Source organism: Gossypium hirsutum, chromosome A13 (genome assembly GCF_007990345.1).
Source record: "Gossypium hirsutum isolate 1008001.06 chromosome A13, Gossypium_hirsutum_v2.1, whole genome shotgun sequence".
In the NCBI taxonomy this organism is placed as follows: Eukaryota; Viridiplantae; Streptophyta; class Magnoliopsida; order Malvales; family Malvaceae; genus Gossypium; species Gossypium hirsutum.
In genome coordinates, this window is record NC_053436.1 from 2,148,355 (window position 1) to 2,167,194 (window position 18,840).

Below are 18,840 nucleotides of genomic sequence, written 5' to 3' on the forward strand. Positions count from 1 at the left end.
AATAAAAGGGACTCATTGGGCAAATCGCCTTATTCTCAAAACGGCAGCGTTTCCTCTCACTTAGTTTTAAAGCCATTGTGAGGATCAAATTGAAATAAAATTAAAATGTTAGGGCTGAATTAAAAATAAGTAAAATGAAATTATAAAGATTAAAAAGGCGAGAGGACTAATTGAAATATTAACCCAAATATTGAAAACACGCGGGTCCTCCCCGAGTTACGGGTCAACACGCGAATCCTGAGGCCTTGAAACGACGTCGTTTCGGTCACTAAATGATCACCCCAAAACGACGTCGTTCGAGAAACTTATAAATACAAAAAAACTCTAAAATTTCACTTTAATCTGTCTTTTAAAAAAAAATTTAAAAAGGTCCTTTGAAAGAGGAAGGAAAAGGGGCTCTCGGAGCTCTGGCCAAGTCTCCGTCATCAAGCTATCCATGCGCTTTCAGCGCCCACGCGCCACCCTTTTCGCCGTTGTACCCGATCTTCAGAGGTTAGAGACCTCGATTTTTGACACAAAATGAAAGGTAAAACCCTTTTTCGCACTTTAAAACTGTTTATTAACTATTGATGTATGTATATGCTTTGAACATGCAAAACAAAAAGTAGAAGATTCACCTCTTTAAAAAAATTGATTGTATTTGCTTTTTTTTGCCCTTTTTCTATTTGTATCGTCTACAGGTTACAAAAGGGGCTTTTATAGCTAGTGTTTCTATTACATTTTGGGAAAGAAATCTTTTCTTTCCATATCTATTTTGTTCGTTTGCTGCTGCTTCTTTCCTTCTTTTGCAGGTAACGCCGAAAAATTCGGCGGTGATGGAGGCTCGACGATGGTGGTGACGAACCAGGTACTGACTGCACACTGACTTTCGGCGCTGATGGAGGGTTGCTGGAACGATGGGAACTGAAGTGGCGTGACTCTTGGGCTGACTGCGATGCTGCGGCGCGAGGGTTTCCCAAGAAACCCTAAGTCTCCTGATTCTTCAAGTTTGGGCTTTGTTGGGCTACTGCTTATTGGGTTTGGGTGTAAACAGGTTTTGGGTAGTTTAGCTGGGTCATGGGTGTAACGGGTTATTGGGTTAGTTTAGTGTGTCTTGGGTAGGACTAGTCTACTAGGCTTTGGGTTAATGTGGTTGGGCCTGTAAATGGACTATAATAAAATAAACATTTGTTTTTTTTATTTTTTGTTTTTGGGTTTTATTTAATTATGGGCCCGGACAAAAAATAGGTTCTACAGATATTATATTTCTTTTTAATTGTGTATCATGCATCATTTCTTAATTATTACTATGTATGTTTGTATGTTTTGCTTATCCATCTTCAATATAAGCTTTGTATCTTTGTATATATGATGTTATGTAATCTTAAACATGTATGTATCTAGTATATGATTTTTGTATTATTGCCATTGTATCGTTTAAATGCATGTTTTATTCACTCATTATTGCAATATTCTATTCCATAATGATAATATGTTCCATCATGTATCAGTTTTAAAAAGAGACTTCAAAGTTTTCAAAAATAAAAAAGGCAATGCTTAGTATTTGGAAGCTTCGAGAAAAGTAGTGCCCTAACTTATTGGGTTGCAACTTTTTTCGTTGAGTTCGAATAGTCAAGTACCCTTCTAAGTTTTTAAGATTTTCAAAATACGAGCAACTGTATTGGAATTTCAAAGCGTCGTGTCCTAACTTATTGGATGTGGCGATTTGTTGTTTCGAGATAGGGATTTTCAAAATGTTAACTTAGTGTCAATGTTTTGATACAAGTGAATCTCAATTTTCAAAATCAAGATATTTTAAAGAGGATTGTATCTTAAAATTTTTAAAATTTCCGACCTTAAAGACATTTGATAATTAATTAGGTACCAATTTTTGGGCGTTACGAGGGTGCTAATCCTTCCTCGTACGTAACCGACTCCCGAATCCGTTCTTTTATTTCGTAGACCAAAACTAATGATTTTAAAACAAAATGTTTTAAAGGTGATCCAATCACACCTAAAAAGATTGGTGGCGACTCCCGTTTTCGTTTTTAAAGTCGATTCCCCTTTTTCAAAACTCGATTTAAAAATGATTTCGACAAACGCTAAATGAAAAAACTAAAACTTTTAACTACCCACAACCAGATAAGATACTATGCCTAAGAAAAATTCGAGGATATGAATGGTTTAGTAAATTTGACTGGAAATCAAGATTTCATCAACTAAGTTAAAAGAAAAAAAAGCAAAGAATTAACAGCTTTTAGTATACCAGGAGATTTTTACCATTGGAATGTATTACCATTTGGATATAAAAATGCATCTAGAAGATTTCTAAGCTTTTATGGACGGAATATTTAAAGACCATTATAATGACTTTATATTAGATGATATACTTATAAACAGAAGAAGAACACTATAAACACCTAGAAATATTTAGTGAAATAGCTTATAAAAAGGGTTTAGTACTATCACAAAGAAAAGCTGAAATAGCAAAAAATCAGATCGACTTTTTAGGAATAATAATTGATGAAGGAGGAATAAAAATGCAGGAATTTATTATTGATAAAATTATTACATTTGACGAAGAAATAGATACAATGAAGAAATTACAATCCTTTTTAGGATTAGTAAACCAATTAAGAGACTATGTACCAAAATTATCAGACTTACTAATAGAATTATATAAAAAAGTTAGAAAAGATCAAGAGTTTACTTGGACAGAAGAAAATAAGAAACAGATTCAGTTAGTAAATTTGGAAAAATAAAATTAAGATAGAAAACCAATCAGAAATAAATGCTAATATAGAAAAAATAAAACAAGAAGGAAATCCTATACTACAATCACTAATAGAAACTACTATTAAGGATACACTAAGAGAAGAATTACAAAAATACAAACTAGAACCAGAAACGTCTAATATTGAAAAGGAAACTATAACAGGACAAATTACTATACCAGAAGGAGTTAGACTAACAAAGCAGGAAGAAACACCAATCTATGGACCATTCGGAGAATACTATACAATAGGAAAAAACTATTGATGGTTATAAACGAAAAATAGGAACTACAAACAAAGACAGAAAATTTTTAATAGAAAACGATTCAAAAGGAAAACAGGAACTATGGTTAAATAAAAAATTTAGAAGAATTAATTTTTGGTAATTACAATGAAAGACTAATAAGACTGGAAAAAGAAAATAGGAATATAGACTACGAAAAGAAAAAATTAAGACAAAAAGATTATAGTACAGATTTAACCATTGAAGAAGATAGTGAACCAATTAAAGAAAAAAGATCTAAGGAAATTTAAAAGGCCCAGTTTTGAAACCCAGACTTATAAGATCTACCATTGCCCCAAGAAGTCTAAGACCAAATAATTTTCCACCAGTATCAAATAACCCAATAGGACAAAGACCAATAAGCCCATTCTCATCAGTCCAACACACTTCTTATGCAGAAACTTCAAAAAGAGAACCATCGCCCCAAAACCAGAACTCTATTGTCTACAACTATACCAAGAACCTATTGAGCCTCATAAACAACTTCAATAAAAAACCAGCTTCAGCAGACTATCAACAAGGAATTGGCTATGTTTGTACAGCAATGGGAAGAATCAACTTTGTAACCACTCTCCCGGGGTACAATTCGAAGCTCATCAAAACTTTATTTGATTATGGACTACTTCATGGGATATACACTTCGACTGGAGACTAATTATCAGAATTCAAGGACAAACTTAAACCTACAGCGACTTGTAAGAGAACACATCCAACGAACCAAGGCGACTTTTGTATTTGTCAAACTTTTATCAGCAATGGCTGATATTTTACCAGATAGAATTTTAAAACCAATTATGATCGTAAAGATTGTCACGTCCAAAGAAATATATGTATCAGAAGAAAAAATCAAAAGCTTAGACGAAGTAACAACCGGAGAAATTCAGAGTCTACTACAACAGCAACGGGCACAGGGACTAAACATTATCCTCAGGGAAATCACCAACACTTTAGAAAATAATACGCCAATCTGGGTAAATGAAGACAATGAAGGAAGACTTATCTATTCATTAACAGAAAGGCCAAATGATGATCAACTTATTATGCGACTTCAGAAATGGAGGAACACAATTTTAAGTCCAGACTGCGACGATATGTACAAAACCAACTCAATTCAGAAGAACTTTCTATCTCAACCAGTTAAGAAATTACTAAGTGAAGCACTTCGAAATCATCTAGGACACAAATGCTCAACATGCCAGGAGGAAAATCAAGTTACGATTACCCATGTGGAACTTTTAATGGAAGACTAGTCAGTAAAATAGGTGATAAAATGCTGAGTTTATGCATTTGAAACTTATGTAAGTTGTAATGATCTTGGCTTATTGATTTGGTATGCTTTGGTTATGGAATTGAGTAGTGAATGGGATGGTATTTAAATGGCATGGAATATGTTTGAAGTGGCTGACTTGGTTGTCTAAAATGTATGCAAATGATGTAAAATGTTTTAATTTTAATGCTTGTAGGGAGGACCCAAAATGGGTAGCAATTTGGCCTTGTGATGTCCTATTTTTGCCCACACGGGCAGAGACACGGGCGTGTGTCTCAGCCGTGTTGTTTGAGGGCCATTTTGAAATGAACCTGAGTAGACCACACAGTCACACACACCCAGGCGTGTGCTAGGCTGTGTGGCCAAGTCAATTTCGACCACGGGCTAGACACACGAGCATGTGGCTGGTCGTATAGCCAAGTCAGTAGCCTGCCTAATTTTCACACGGCCTGACACATGGGCGTGTCTTGTGGCAGTGTGGACAAGTTAGTGTGTATGCCCTGTTTTAACACGGCTTAGACTCACGGGCGTGTCTAATGTCGTGTGAGGCACACGACCTATTTACACTGGCGTGTGACCCTTATAACTTTGAAAAAAAAAATTTAAGTTTCGAAAATTTTATATGTGTTCGGTTTAGTCCAGACCCCTTTCTAAAGCATGTTTTAAGATCTCATAGACCTATATAAGGGACAAAGTGTGTATGAATGAATGAGATATGATAATATATGATAACAATGTATGAAATTTGTATGTGAATGATGTGATATGATAAGTAATGCCTCGTAACCCTGTTTCGGCAACGGATACGGGTTAAGGGTGTTATAGGACAGGCTCCTCTATTGGTGATACTTACAAAACTTATGTTAAACCTGAAAATTAATCAAGTTATGCCATACGTGGACTGGGAGCTTAAATCTGTTCATATTTCCTTCTTATATAGGATGGGACTTTAGGTTTGGAAAGATAATCTCATCGATTATTAGTACAAATATAAATTTGAATTTAAAGATTGTGTAATGACCTGAATTTTACCGTTACCGAAAAAGTGTATTTTCATGTCTCCGTTTCTGAAAAATAGATTCGTAAATATTTATTAAAAATATTTACGAAATTAATCGAGTAGTTAATTAGAGTTTAATTAAGTGAATTAGCTTAAATTAAGGATAATTGGATAAAAGGATTAAATTGAATGAAGTGTGAAAGTTTATTATAAAGAAAATTGAAAAGACTAAATAAGTAAATAAGCTAAAAAAGAATGCCAAGTGTATGGCAAAAATAAATACAAGTGTAATAAATATAATACACACATTTGTAATACATGAATGTATTTACTTATTATTTAAGTAAATATTAATGTATTTATTATTATTAAATTGATATTATATGATAAATAAATAAAAGTAAGACAAATGTGTGGTAATGATTGGGTACAAGTGTATTAATAAAAATACATACACTTGTAATGCTTGTATTTAAGTATTAATAGATATTTATTATTTATAAAAGGTATTTATTAATTAAATAATTATATTATAAGATTTTTATGTGAAAAATAAATAAAAAGTTGACAAATGTATGGTGCATATGGTGAAATGTGTAATACTAATATACATACAATTGTAAAATACATGTATATTTACTTATTATATAAGTATATTATTAAATTATATATTAATATTAAGTAAAAGATATTTATATAATAAATAGATTAAAGAAAGACAAATGTAATAATATATGTGTATACAAATGTAAAATAGATATTGGATATTAAATAGATATTTTATTATAGTTATTATTAAGTTATTATAATATATATATAAAGTAAAAGAAGAAGAAGAAGAATAGAAAAAGAAAGAAAGGATAAAACGAAACAGAGAGCAGGGGAAAGAAAGAAGGAAGGAAAAATGGGAAAATTTGGATTTCAAGGCTTGAAAGTTAAATAGGTATGTCAAATTAGCCCTTTTTACTTGATTTTGATGTTTTAGAAACTTTAGAACAAGGTTTTGATGAAGTTAAGTTGATATATTATAAGATAGTTGATCATAAGACATTGTTCTTGTTGAACAAAAAAAGATGAATTAAGGGCTAAATTGATAGAAATTCAAGTTAGAAATGAAATAAGGATTGAATTGTAAAGTAATTCATAAGTTTTGAATAGTAGGGACTAAATTGAAGAATTTTGAAATCATAGTTTATGATGAAATTAGAGAGCTGAAATAAGTTTGAAGTGGAAATTAAATGAAAATATTGAGTTAAATATGAAAAATAAAAGTTATTCTCGATTTAAGGACTAAATTGGAATTTAGGAAAAAGTTGGATAAAAATTGAAATATTTAATGTGAAAATTGAATGTTAGTGTATTGATATTTAATTATTTTAATTTCTGTAGTTAACGTTGTCTCGGGAAATCTCGGCTAAGCAAGGAAATGACAAAGACAATAGGAGTTAGCTCGGAAATTACGGTTTGTATTTCTATAATCCGAACTTAATACTTAAATTATTGGATTTATTATTTAATATATATATATATAGTAGATGTTTTGAGATGATTATTTGAATTAGATTGAATATTGATTATATTGAATTGATTTATGAATATATGTGAATGTTTGAATTGAAATAAATATTGATGTGGAAATTGAATAATAAATATTTGTTATATTGGAAAATATATGTAGTTGGAAGTGTGATGAAATTGATAGAAAAATGTGATTATTGTGAAATTGAATATTTATTAGTGAAAAGTGAATGGAATTATATTGAATTGAAAATATATAGTTAATTAATTAAAATATGAATCAATTGAAAACTGAAAAATGAATTAAATATCCTATTAACTAATCGGGCTAGTTGGATATAGTTGGCATGCCATAGGATATGGAAGAGTACAGGTTTTGCCGACTTACTGATTAGGCACTTATGTGCTGACTACTGTTACTGTTATCGTTAGTGTTACCGATTCAACACTTTGTGTGTTGGATATTGTTACTGTTACCGTTACTGTTACTGTTTAGAATTTGTTCCGATGAGGTACTCTGTGTACCGTACTGCTACTATTACTGTTATTGTTACTGTTCTGGCTTAAGCCGATGAGGCACTATGTGCCGTACTGATGTGTTGGTTGGATCCGTGTATCCGTCTAGGTCCAAGTCATGTTAATAGGGGTAAATAAAGGAACTAGAAAGATCGACTATTACTGAATAATTTAATTGTTACTGTATATCTGATTTTATTGAATAATTGACTGTTACTGGATAATTGATCAATTGATTGATACTGAATAACTGATTATTATTGAATAATTGATTGTTACCGAATAATTGACTGTTACTGAATAAATAATTGTTCTAATTGACTGATTGTTAATGAATATTACTGATTGATTAATTGCTATTGAAAAATAATAAATGATTTTGAATTTAAAGTAGGCCAAAACATTGGTTGGAAAGTGAATGTTTGAATACTCATTGAGTTTGAATAGTTCAATATATATAAATTAATATGTTTTATAATTGTTTAAGTGTTCAGATTATAGAAATACCACTGAGCGTATACTCAGCATACGGTTTGTTTCCATGCGCAGGTTAAGTTAAGGCTAGGTCATTGAATCAGCATCCCAGGCCGATCCCGAATTTGATGAGGTAAAGCATGTTGAGTATTGGTAATGGCATGTACCTAGGACGTCTTATGAGAGTCATCTAGGTTGTGAAAGTATTGATGAAATAAGTAAATTATGGTTGGCAATGGTATATAGTATGAAGTTGAAATAATTGATAAAGTAAGTGATATACTTAAAAAGATTCATTGGATAGGTTATAAAATATTTTAGATTGGTAAGATTTTAGTATATTTAAGTGTATTTGGATTATTTAAATGTTGGCAAATTGTATTGGTTGAAGTTTTAATTTGCAGGGTTAGAAACATTTATTTTAATAAATGACTATAATTAAACTGTACAGACCGGTAATGCCCTGTAATCCTGTTCCGGGGACAGATAAGGGTTAGTGGGTGTTACAGATTGAATTTCAATAAAGGCAATAGTGATAATACGAAAATTTACTCGTTGGTCACCTTACTGTCTGCATCATCAGCAAAACCATAGAATACAAATATCTCACAACTAAACGAAGTACAGGACCTAGTTCTTAACCTTTATCGTTTTATTGTGAAAATACCCCATGACTATGTCAACCAAAGCTATCAATCTAGCTAGTTTTAGCTCAAATTTTCCTTCTTCACTTGATAAGCTAAACAAGCCATCAAAAGGTGTCCAAAACAGTTTCTGGGTACCAAGAATTCCACTAATTAAAGCAGTTCAAAGCCTTGCTAAATCAGATACTGGAAGATGGACAAAATAAAGACGCCCCCAGAATGTAGATGGTGATTTCTTTGTAGGTATATATCATAATTTCCCATAAAATTACTTCTTTGTATAAGTATATACTGGCAGAAGCCTGATACATAGCCAGTCGTATCGACAATTAGGCCAAAGAGTTTGATACTCTGAAGTCAGTACCTTATAGATTTAATGTGTTTCGATACCTTTAATAGTGCATTGGAATACACCCCAAGCTTTGTCAAAATTTACTTAATTTCACAAAGGTTTAACAGGAAGTTTAACAAAATTTCAATAAGAGAATATTTTGTTATATCAAAACATTTGAAAATCAAAATTAATATATTGCGTAAAGAAAGAGGAAAAAGAAAAAAGAAAAAAAATGAGAAATACTTTTATTGGTGTTTACATTATATTTTCGGTCAATATATTTATTATTTTACATTCATTCTATTTATACTAATCAAACACACCTATAAAAAGGCTTAAAAACATAATTATCCTAAATATTGGCATAAAATGAATTATTAACATGTAAAATTATATAAAAGTTTTGAACCCCATGTGATCGTTTGATGGTTAAGGGTATTTACCACCTTAAGTGTGGTCTGAGTTCGAGTTGCGCTAGTTGTATTGATGAAATTAACATAAATATATGTACTTATTCATTTTATGTATATATTAATAAAATTAAGTTTTTTTTAACATGTTCAAATAGATATGTTAAGTATGACTCATATTTCAATCAAATTTAAGAAATAATCTTCTAGTTAAACTCTGTTTATTTGTTTCAATCAAACTTTGATTTGTCTAGATTATTTTATTATTATTTGACCTATGAATTTATCATAGGCTCTTTTACAACCTTAGAAAATACACCCATTATAACTCATAACACATTTTTACAACCTTAGAAAATACACCCATTAGAACTCATAACACATTTAGAGAATTTTGTGTTTAGGTTTTGAGGGTTTTTTATTTTCGGGTTTTCAGGGTCTAGTTTTTATCTCTATCTTTTGTATTCTTCATTCTTTTGCCATTATAGTAAAATTATCTTTGCCCATGATTTTTATCGTCTTTAGAGGGGTTTTCCATGTTAAATTTATGTGTTCAATTTCTCAATTTCTTTTGTTACTTTTACTTTTCGTTGCTTAATCAGGTCGATCCCTAATAAGTGGTATCAGAGCTAGTTCAATTTTTATAGATTAGCCAGTTTAGAGATGGCAGCAATAAGGTTTGAAATTGAGAAGTTCGATGGTGAGACAAATTTCAATCTGTGACAAGTTCGAATGATGGTAATTCTAGTTCAAATCAGCTTGAAAAAGGTTGTTACCTGAAAAAAGCCTAAGAACCTAAATCAAACAGAATGAGAAGAGCTTGATGGAAATGTCTTGTCTGCGATCCGGTTGTGCCTTGCGAATACAGTATTGCAGAAGGTATTAATGGAGAAGAGCTCATTCGCATTGTAGAAAAGGTTAAAAACCCTTTCTGTGACTAAGTCTCTGGCTAACCGTTTAGTGTTAAAACAACGTCTATTTACGTTTCGCATGAACGAAGGTGAGCTTCTTAGAGATAACATCAGTCAATTCATTACTTTTTTAAATGATTTAAAGAATGTTGAGGTTCAGATTGACGATGAAGATCAGGCTATGCTATTATTGTGTTTTTTACCCTCTTCACACAAGTCTTTTAGGGATACTCTGATTTATGGCAGAGACAAACTCTCGTTCGAAGATGTGAAGCGTCATTTGTTAAGTAGAGACAAACTCGACAATGAGTTTGGTTTGGATAGCAAGACAGATAGGCAAGCTTCCATTTTGGTAGCATCAAAGAAGCGAGACAAAATGTGACGCTATTGTAAGAAATTAGGTCACACCAAAGCAGATTATTATAAATTGCGAAATAAAAAGATTGCTGAGAGTAACAAGGAAAATGTAGCTGGTGCTAATTTGGCTAACAAAAGCGGTAATGATTACTTGTTAGTGTCAATGAGTGAAAACTCTGAGCTTACATTTGAGTGGATCCTAGATTCGGAATGTTCTTTCCACATGTGTCCCAATAGAGAATGGTTCTTCACATATAGTTCGGTTGAAGGTGAAGTTGCGCGTATGGGAAACAATTCATCCAGTAAGGTAATTGGTATTGGTATTGTTAAAATTAGGATGCACGATGGGACGATTAGGACACTCTCAGATGTCAGGTATGTACCTGATTTACGAAAGAATCTCATCTCCTTAAGTATTTTATACTTGAAATGATGCAAAATCAACATCGAGTCGAGCGGCATTAAGGTATCTTGTGGAGCTCTCATTTTTTTTAAAAGGTAAAAAGATTGGCAGTCTTTGTATTCTGGAAGGTTCTACAGTGATCGGTGAAATCGGACATCCTCGTACTTTACAGAGTTGAAGTCAACTAGTTCGGAGTGGAGATAACTTGGTCATAAGAGGAAAAAAGGTATGACCATTTCGTTGAAGAGAGGTTCTCTTTTGGATGCAAGTTTTGAAAAGTTAAGGCACTGTGTTCGTGAAAATCAGACCCGAGTTAGTTTTGATTTGGCAATGTACAAGTCGAAGGCTAGAAGTCTTCCAATTTCTGAGTACAGATTCGACTCAGTTAATTCTCTGCATAGTTTAAGATAGGCTCATGGCGAGCTTTCGCAAAGATGGCGTTGTGGAATATGAGTCAAGGTGCAGATTTGTCAAGTATGACTCATATTTCAATTAAATTTAAGAAATAATCTTTTAGTTAAACTTTGTTTATTTGTTTCAACAAAATCTGATTAGTATAAATTATTTTATTATTATTTGACCTATGAATTTAGCCTATAAATAGGCTCTTTTACAACCTTAGAAAATACACCCATTAGAGATTAGAACTCATAACCCATTTAGAGAATTTTGTGTTTACGTTTTGAGGGTTTTTTGTTTTCGGGTTTTCAAGGTCTAGTTTTTATCTCCATTTTTTGTACTCTTTGTTCTTTTACCATTATAGTAAAATTATCTTTGCTCGTGGTTTTTTATCCTCTTTGGAGGGGGTTTTCCACGTTAAATTTGTATGTTCAATTTCTTAATTTCTTTTGTTATTTTTACCTGTTCGTTGCTTAATCGAGTCGATCCACAATAAGATATATATTTTTTACACACTAATAATTGGTTTTATGCATATATTGATGCCTTTCGAGTATTTGTATTACTTTCATGTTATTTTTAACCTACTCTTTTAATTATTTTATGTTATTTTTTTTGGTATCTTAATTAATTTCTTATTTTCAATAATTTGTTTCTCTAATTCAATCCAGAGAAAATCTGTATTTTCATGGTTTTTTTTGTGTCATGAGATAATTTATATATTTGTTCGTGTACATGCAAATTATTTGGACTAATTTTTAAGTTCAAGCCCAGCTCAAAAGTGGGTTTACTTTTTTATCCAAATCTAACTCAATTTAATAGATGTAAATCCAGACCCGACTCTACCACTTATATTTGATTTTCTTTTAAATTAGTTTTTATTTAAAAATAATTTTTTTTAAATATAATGCATTAAATGAAGTGTATCACAAATAAAAATACTTTTACAAAAATAAACTAAAATTAGACAATAACTACGATAATTAGAGTTGGAATTGGGCATCGAATTGTATGCTTCCTTACGATTGACCATTTCTCATATTGCATATTTAAATACAATAGCAGTTTTTTGAAATGGAATTTTATAATTTTATCATGAGTTTCTTAAACAAAACTTTTTATTTCATTCCTTATTTATTTATAAACTTTCTACTTTATTTTATTTAATTTAAGGGTAAATTACACAAACAGTCACCAAACTTTGGGGTAAATGACAAAACAGTCACCTAGGTTTCATTTGAGTCACTTAACTTTCAAAAAGTAACAAAACGGTCTTTTTTGCCGTTTTCCGTCACAAACGTCACAGTAAAGTGACGTGGCAGGTGACGGAGTCCTAGCTGTCAACCTTAAGTCTAGCTGGCCGGTTACTAACACTTTACTAATATTACCAGCAATATTTTAGGGTTTGAAAAGAAGAAGAAGAAGAAGAGAAGTAGGAAGAGAAGAAGAAGAAGGAGAAGAGGAAAAATGGATATGCCTGAAGTGATTCCGATGTGCTATTGTGGAGACCCAGCCAAATTAAGCATGTCTTGGTCCAATGACAACCCAGGTAGGAGGTTTTTTGGATGTAACAAATTCGGCAGTCGATTTCGAAAACCATGTCGATTTTTCAGTTGGTTTGATCCACCATTGACGCCTCGTTCAAGAATGGTGTTGTTGGGTCTTTTGAAAAAACTGAGGACATTGGAGGATGCAAGGAAGAGGGAGAGAAGAACCTGGTTTTTGGTGCTTGTAATTGTTACTGTTTTGCTATTTTCAAAACTTTAAAAACCAGCTTATGTTTTGTAATTTTGTTGCTGGTAAATTGTTGCTTATGGTGGTATAGATGGTTGCTGTTATACATGGCTAACCATCTCATGTTGTTTACAAACACTTGAATGAAATGGAAAATTTTTGTTGATTACAAATTGTGTTGGAATATTTTTGTTGCTTAACATGTGTTAAAAATGGCTGCTGGTATACATAGCTAACCAACTCATGTTGTTGTTTACAAATTGCTTAACATTTGGTATACATGGCTGCTGGTTAGAAAAGATAACAATTGATATACAAATTTAACAGTTGGTATACATGGCTGCTAGTTAGAAAAGATAACAGTTGGTATACAAATTGCTTAACAGTTGGATAACAAATAGCATGATAAATTGCTCATATATTAAGGCCAATATGCCAAACTGTAAACTGTTTACAAAAGGAATGAGGGGCAAAATATTGCCAAATTTTCCTACAATTCATTACAATTGAACAGATGTGAATTGTAGGAAAATTTACAAAAAGATTCAATGACTATGCCTAAGTTTATCAACAGTAGCAATCATAGGCAAATTTCCCAAAAAATTATCTGCCTAAGTTAATAATCAGTAACAGGCAAATTTACACAGTTTTAAAAGGTTAACAAAATGCAGTCTGTTCACATCATCATCAATGGTATGTCATGGATGACTCTTAAGTAGAAGGCATCCATCTAACAGTGGTTGTGGTTGATTTTCTCTTTAATGGGAGCTTTTGTCTTGAGGCAGCTTCTTGATGAGTTGGGGCAGTAGGTAACTGAGTTGGGGCACCTTGTTGAGTTAGGGTACCCTCTTGCTGACTTGGGGTAGCCTCTTGCTGGGTTCGGACACCAACTTGATGTCTTTTAACCTACAAGAATAAAAGAAATGTGAAAAACAAACAAATTCATAGATAGAAGTATATTATAAGTTAAGGCAAATTACTTCTGGAATGTTTTGGCCAACTTCCCCTTTGCAACTCCTCTTATTGTGGCCTATTATTTTGCATTTACTGCATCTCATCTCCACCCCTCTCTTGCTCAACCTTTCTGTTGTTTGTGGTTCATCAGGTTCTTTCCTTCTCACTTTAGTAGGTCTGCCAGGTGGCCTTCTTAGTGGAGGAGGTAGTATTGGTAGCATGTTTGACAAAGAGGCCCATTGTTTAGGACCCCTTACTGGACTTACAAAGTTGGAGTAAATTTGAATCTGGGTTTGCTTGGTGTGCCAGGTTTGTACATAGGTCTCTGGGAACTCATTTTTTACATGAATGACAGCTTTTGCATGCATGCAAAGGATGCCAGTGAGATCCCAATTCCTGCAGGAATAGGAATTCTGAACTAAGTCCACCACATGCTGGCTGCCTGGACCACATTCAACCTGATACTTGTCCCCACCAGCATGTGATGGAACACACCTAAAAAACAGTGAGCATGCTTGGTTAAAATATACAATGACACACCCCCCTAAAAAGGCAGTCACTAAATGCATATTATAAAAAAAACTCATTGCATGCATATTAAAAAATAGGCAACACACCAACAATCATTGCATGCATATTAAAAAATAGTCAACATCTTTCTAACAATCAATGCATGCATATTAAAAAATAGTCAACAACTTTCCAATAATCATTGCATACATATTAAAAAAGTCAATAGATTTCCAACAATCACTGCATGTGATCAGCAACATTAAGTCAGGATATAGGCATTAGAAAGAATCTTTACCTTAATGAATCTTTTATATTAACATCCAGTTTTTTCTTGATCTTTGGACACAAAGTTCCTTTCCATTTGTCAGCTTTTTCTTTCTTCTTGACAATAAGTAACATAATCTTGGTCCTTACTGTTTCTATCATGGTCAGAATAGGTTTACCTCTTGCTTCCAGTATCATCTGTCCATAAACCACATAAATGATTAGTGAATTGCTAATGATCAGTAAGAAACATAAAACATAAGGATTTACCTTATTAAATGATTTAGATAGATTATTTACCAACATGTCAGAATGGCTCCTAATTGAGAAGTGAGACCTTGACCAGTGAGCAGGGTTTTTCTTTTTCAACCAGTCATAAGAATGGTGATTGGTTTTTCTCAGTTCATCCATGGCTTCATCGAACTCTCTTGTAGTGCTTGCTCTTGCAGCTTTTCAAAGTAAATCTTTCGACTCCTTTGTTCGGAAACCAGCATTCTTAAAATTAGAATGTAGGTGTCTAACACAGTGCCTTGTTTCTGCATTAGGAAACAACATACATATTGCTTCCAAAAGTCCCTGCAATTAGGAAAAAATAATTTAATTCTTTGACAAACCTTAAATAGAAACAACATAAATATATATATAAATAGAGTTTTACCTTTTGTTTTTCAGACATGAATGATATGTGGTACAAGCTCACAATTTCCAAGTCCATTGCAAGCAACTCCAAGAACCAAAGCCATGATGCTTGGTTTTCACTTTCGACAGCAGTGTATGCAAGTGGATAGATGCCATTATTTGCATCTATCCCAATAGCTGCAAGCAAGTAGCCACCATAGTAGCCCTTTAAGAAACATCCATCTAAACCTACTATCCTCCTACAACCAGCCCTATAGCCATCTTTGCATGCCTGCAAATAGACATACATCCTTTGAAACAATATGTTATCCAAATAACAGATTGTTGTTGTTCCCTCATTTTGGGTCCTAACCTCCAATAAGTACTCATAAATCTTCTCATATTGAGCCTTATGAGCTCCTTCAATTAATTCCAATGCCTTAAGTTTAGCCCTCCTACATTTGGTTAGTGAAACCAAGCAACAAAAATCTCTTTTGACATCTTGCTGTAATGATTTCAAAGAATAATTAGAATCGGCAATGAATTTTTCTTTATACTGTTCACCTATCCAAACTGAGGTTACATTCCTATTTTTATAGACTTTAGAACAAGTATGGTTAGGGTTTGAACTCCTAATTTTCCAAGTCTGGTCAGTAGGGTCATTAGGGTTTAGCCTAGAAGCCCATATGAACCAAGAACATTTTTCATTGCAGACTGCCTTTAACCTTCTTAAATCATTTTTGGGAAACTTAATAAAATAACTATTCAACCTACCATACTGCTTGGCAGCTTCTTTTAGACTGTGTTTAGACTTAAATAACATTCCAACCTCAAGTCTAGGATTACTCATGTCATTCTCTAGGTTGAACTCAAGCCAATTTTGGCCATCTGAGTCAGATCCATGTGCACTATCTAACCTCCCAGAATCATCACTATCACACAGTTCATCTACTCCTATACCATCCATGTTTAAACCATCTAAAGTAACTCTTTCAGATGCATCACTATCACTACCAGACACTTCACTACCAGACACATTTTCTTCATTCTCATTAAAATTGTCATCAATTAAACCTGCCAAACAAAGTACACATCAATAAAGGCAGACAACATAGGCAAACACCTTAACCATTTTTGTCAGACAATAACCAATACAAAATACTGAATAATTTAATACAAACACTTCTGTCATGCACATGGCAGACAACAACCAATACAAAAATTAATTTAATCAAACACAACCATTTCTCTCATGCACATGGCAGACAAAAATAGGCAATAACCAGTACAATAAAGAAGGTAAATAACAATAGGAGCCTGGATCCAAACAATGATAGATATACACAATAAACATCAGTTTAATAATGTATAATTTAATGGCAGATACAAACAATAGCAGATATACACAATAAACATCAGTTTAATAATGTATAATTTAATGGCAGATACAAACAATGGCAGATATGGCAGATACAAACAATGGCAGATATACACAATAAACATCAGTTTAATTTAATAATCTATAATTTAATGGCAGATACAAACAATGGAAGATATACACAATAAACATCAATTTGATAATGACATTCATACAATGGCGGATACAAACAATGGCAGATATACACAATAAAGATCAGTTTGATAATGGCATTCATACAATGACAGATACAAACAATGGCAGATACGCACAATAAAGACCAGTTTGATAATGGCATTCATACAATGGCAGATACAAACACATCAAAATCAAAATCGAAATAAACTTAAACAATGGCAGACACAATACAGTACACATTATATGTCATAAACTTTAAAAACCAAACCCTAATCTGTCATGTACATTAATAACAAATAAAATCAAAATTGAAATAACCTTAAATCGAAATCGAAATTGAAATCAAAATAAAATTCTAATCCTAGATTGAGATCGAAATCGAAATTGAAATCAAAATCAAAATCAGAATCAGTGAGTGTTTCAAAATTGTAATCAAAATCGAAATAGAAATCGAAAGCAAAATCAAAATCGAAATTAAATTTAAAATCGAAATATCCCTAATTAACCCTAAATCGAAATAACGACATTGAAATCCAAAAAATTTAAAACTAAATGCAAGAACTTACCCGTTAAAGTGGATGTAACAACACTGGTAGCTTCCCTTCTACTGCCCATTGTCTCTGACAATCAAAAACTTCCGGTTCGCCTTCTTTTCTCCCTAAACAAAATAAACCAACCCTAAAACTTATACCCTGTTAATCGATTATTGAACCGAATTTTAACCCCAAATCAATTCTCAATTCAGTTTAAAACCTAAAAAACCCCAAATCCCGATCAAAATTTCCCAAATAGATTTTCGTTCCCCCCCAAATCCCCCTAAAGCTAATCTGTTTCTAACCCTAAAACATTAACCCATTAATTTTTTCCCTAAACCCGTCCCAAACCCATCAGCCGTCGCCAAAGTGATAAGTTAACTTACCACATCAACGGTTAACTTGCCACGTCAACAATCCCGTTAATACCCTAACGGTAACTGTTAGTTAGTGACTGTTTTGTCACTTTTTTATAACGTTAGTGACCGTTTTGTTACTTTTTGAAAGTTAAGTGACTGAAATGAAACCTAGGTGATTGTTTTGTCATTTATCCCAAAGTTTGGTGACTGTTGGTGTAATTTACCCTTAATTTAATGATGCATGATACATACTATTATTTATTAATAATGCGTGAAACACGCATTAAATATTATTTAGTTTTATATATAACTTAACATGTAACAATAATGTAGGAGTATTTTTATTTTTCCAAAAACAACAAACAAACACAATTCTTTTCTAGGTCAGATACTTCATTTTTTTAACCAGAAAGCCATTTCCACTTCAACCTAACAATGGCAAGCTGATGGTGAAAACTCTTCAATGAACCGAGTGAATTCATTCAAGTAATTGTTGCTCAACTCTTCATTTCCAAAAATCTCTCTCATTGCCTGCGCATTTGCCCTAAGCACCTCACCTTCTGGTTCCACCATCACCCGCCTAATGGTTGCAGCCACCAAGTCGCTTGTAAATGAACCGTCCACTTCATTTCTCTCGATTTCTAACCCAACCTTCTTGCCATGCAACAACCTAGCGTTCAACCCTTGGTCCGAATTTCCCCCAGAAAACAAGATCAAAGCTCGACTGTACATGAGTGCCTCGATTATGGAACTCCAACCACAGTGAGTCAAGAAACCCCCAACAGAAGAGTGGGCTAATATCCGCAACTGAGGTGCCCAATCCCTCAACACTAAACCCCTGTTAGACACTCGTTTTTCGAACCCTGGAGGAATTATGTCATTCATCTGTCCTTCACCCACTGGACTGTTCCTTACCACCCAAATGAAGGTCAAGTTGGATTTCCCTATCCCAAATGCCAATTGGTGCATGGACTCTTCACTTAAATTCACTTCACTATCAAAAGCAATATAGAGAACTGATTTCTCTCCTTTGCTGTCAAG

The 18,840-nt window shown here is 32.9% G+C and overlaps 1 protein-coding gene and 1 long non-coding RNA gene across 2 annotated transcripts; one reads left to right on the forward strand and one right to left on the reverse strand.

Moving 5' to 3' along the window:
* The first annotated feature begins 339 nt into the window (after positions 1-339).
* Positions 340-1,346, forward strand: LOC107929492 (uncharacterized). The gene is made up of 2 exons (XR_001692836.2): positions 340-526; positions 792-1,346. It is a non-coding gene; the product is annotated as an uncharacterized lncRNA (long non-coding RNA).
* A 12,368-nt stretch (positions 1,347-13,714) lies between these two features.
* Positions 13,715-15,145, reverse strand: LOC107929523 (uncharacterized). Its single transcript, XM_016860966.1, has 4 exons — positions 15,035-15,145; positions 14,766-14,932; positions 13,984-14,452; positions 13,715-13,909 (listed from the first exon to the last, which is right to left on the reverse strand). Exons 1-4 carry the CDS (start codon positions 15,143-15,145, stop codon positions 13,715-13,717), a joined length of 942 nt encoding a protein of 313 aa, XP_016716455.1.
* Positions 15,146-18,840: the final 3,695 nt, after the last annotated feature.

Bases quoted from the DNA above. Each gene is read 5' to 3' on its own strand.
- LOC107929523 (XM_016860966.1), bottom strand. From the start codon at position 15,145: ATGGATGAACTGAGAAAAACCAATCACCATTCTTATGACTGGTTGAAA. The intron at 14,933-15,034 runs GTAAATAATCTA...GTTTATGGACAG, and splicing joins GGAGCCATTCTGACATGTTG to ATGATACTGGAAGCAAGAGG. The intron at 14,453-14,765 runs GTAAAGATTCTT...ACTGTTTTTTAG, and splicing joins AATATAAAAGATTCATTAAG to GTGTGTTCCATCACATGCTG.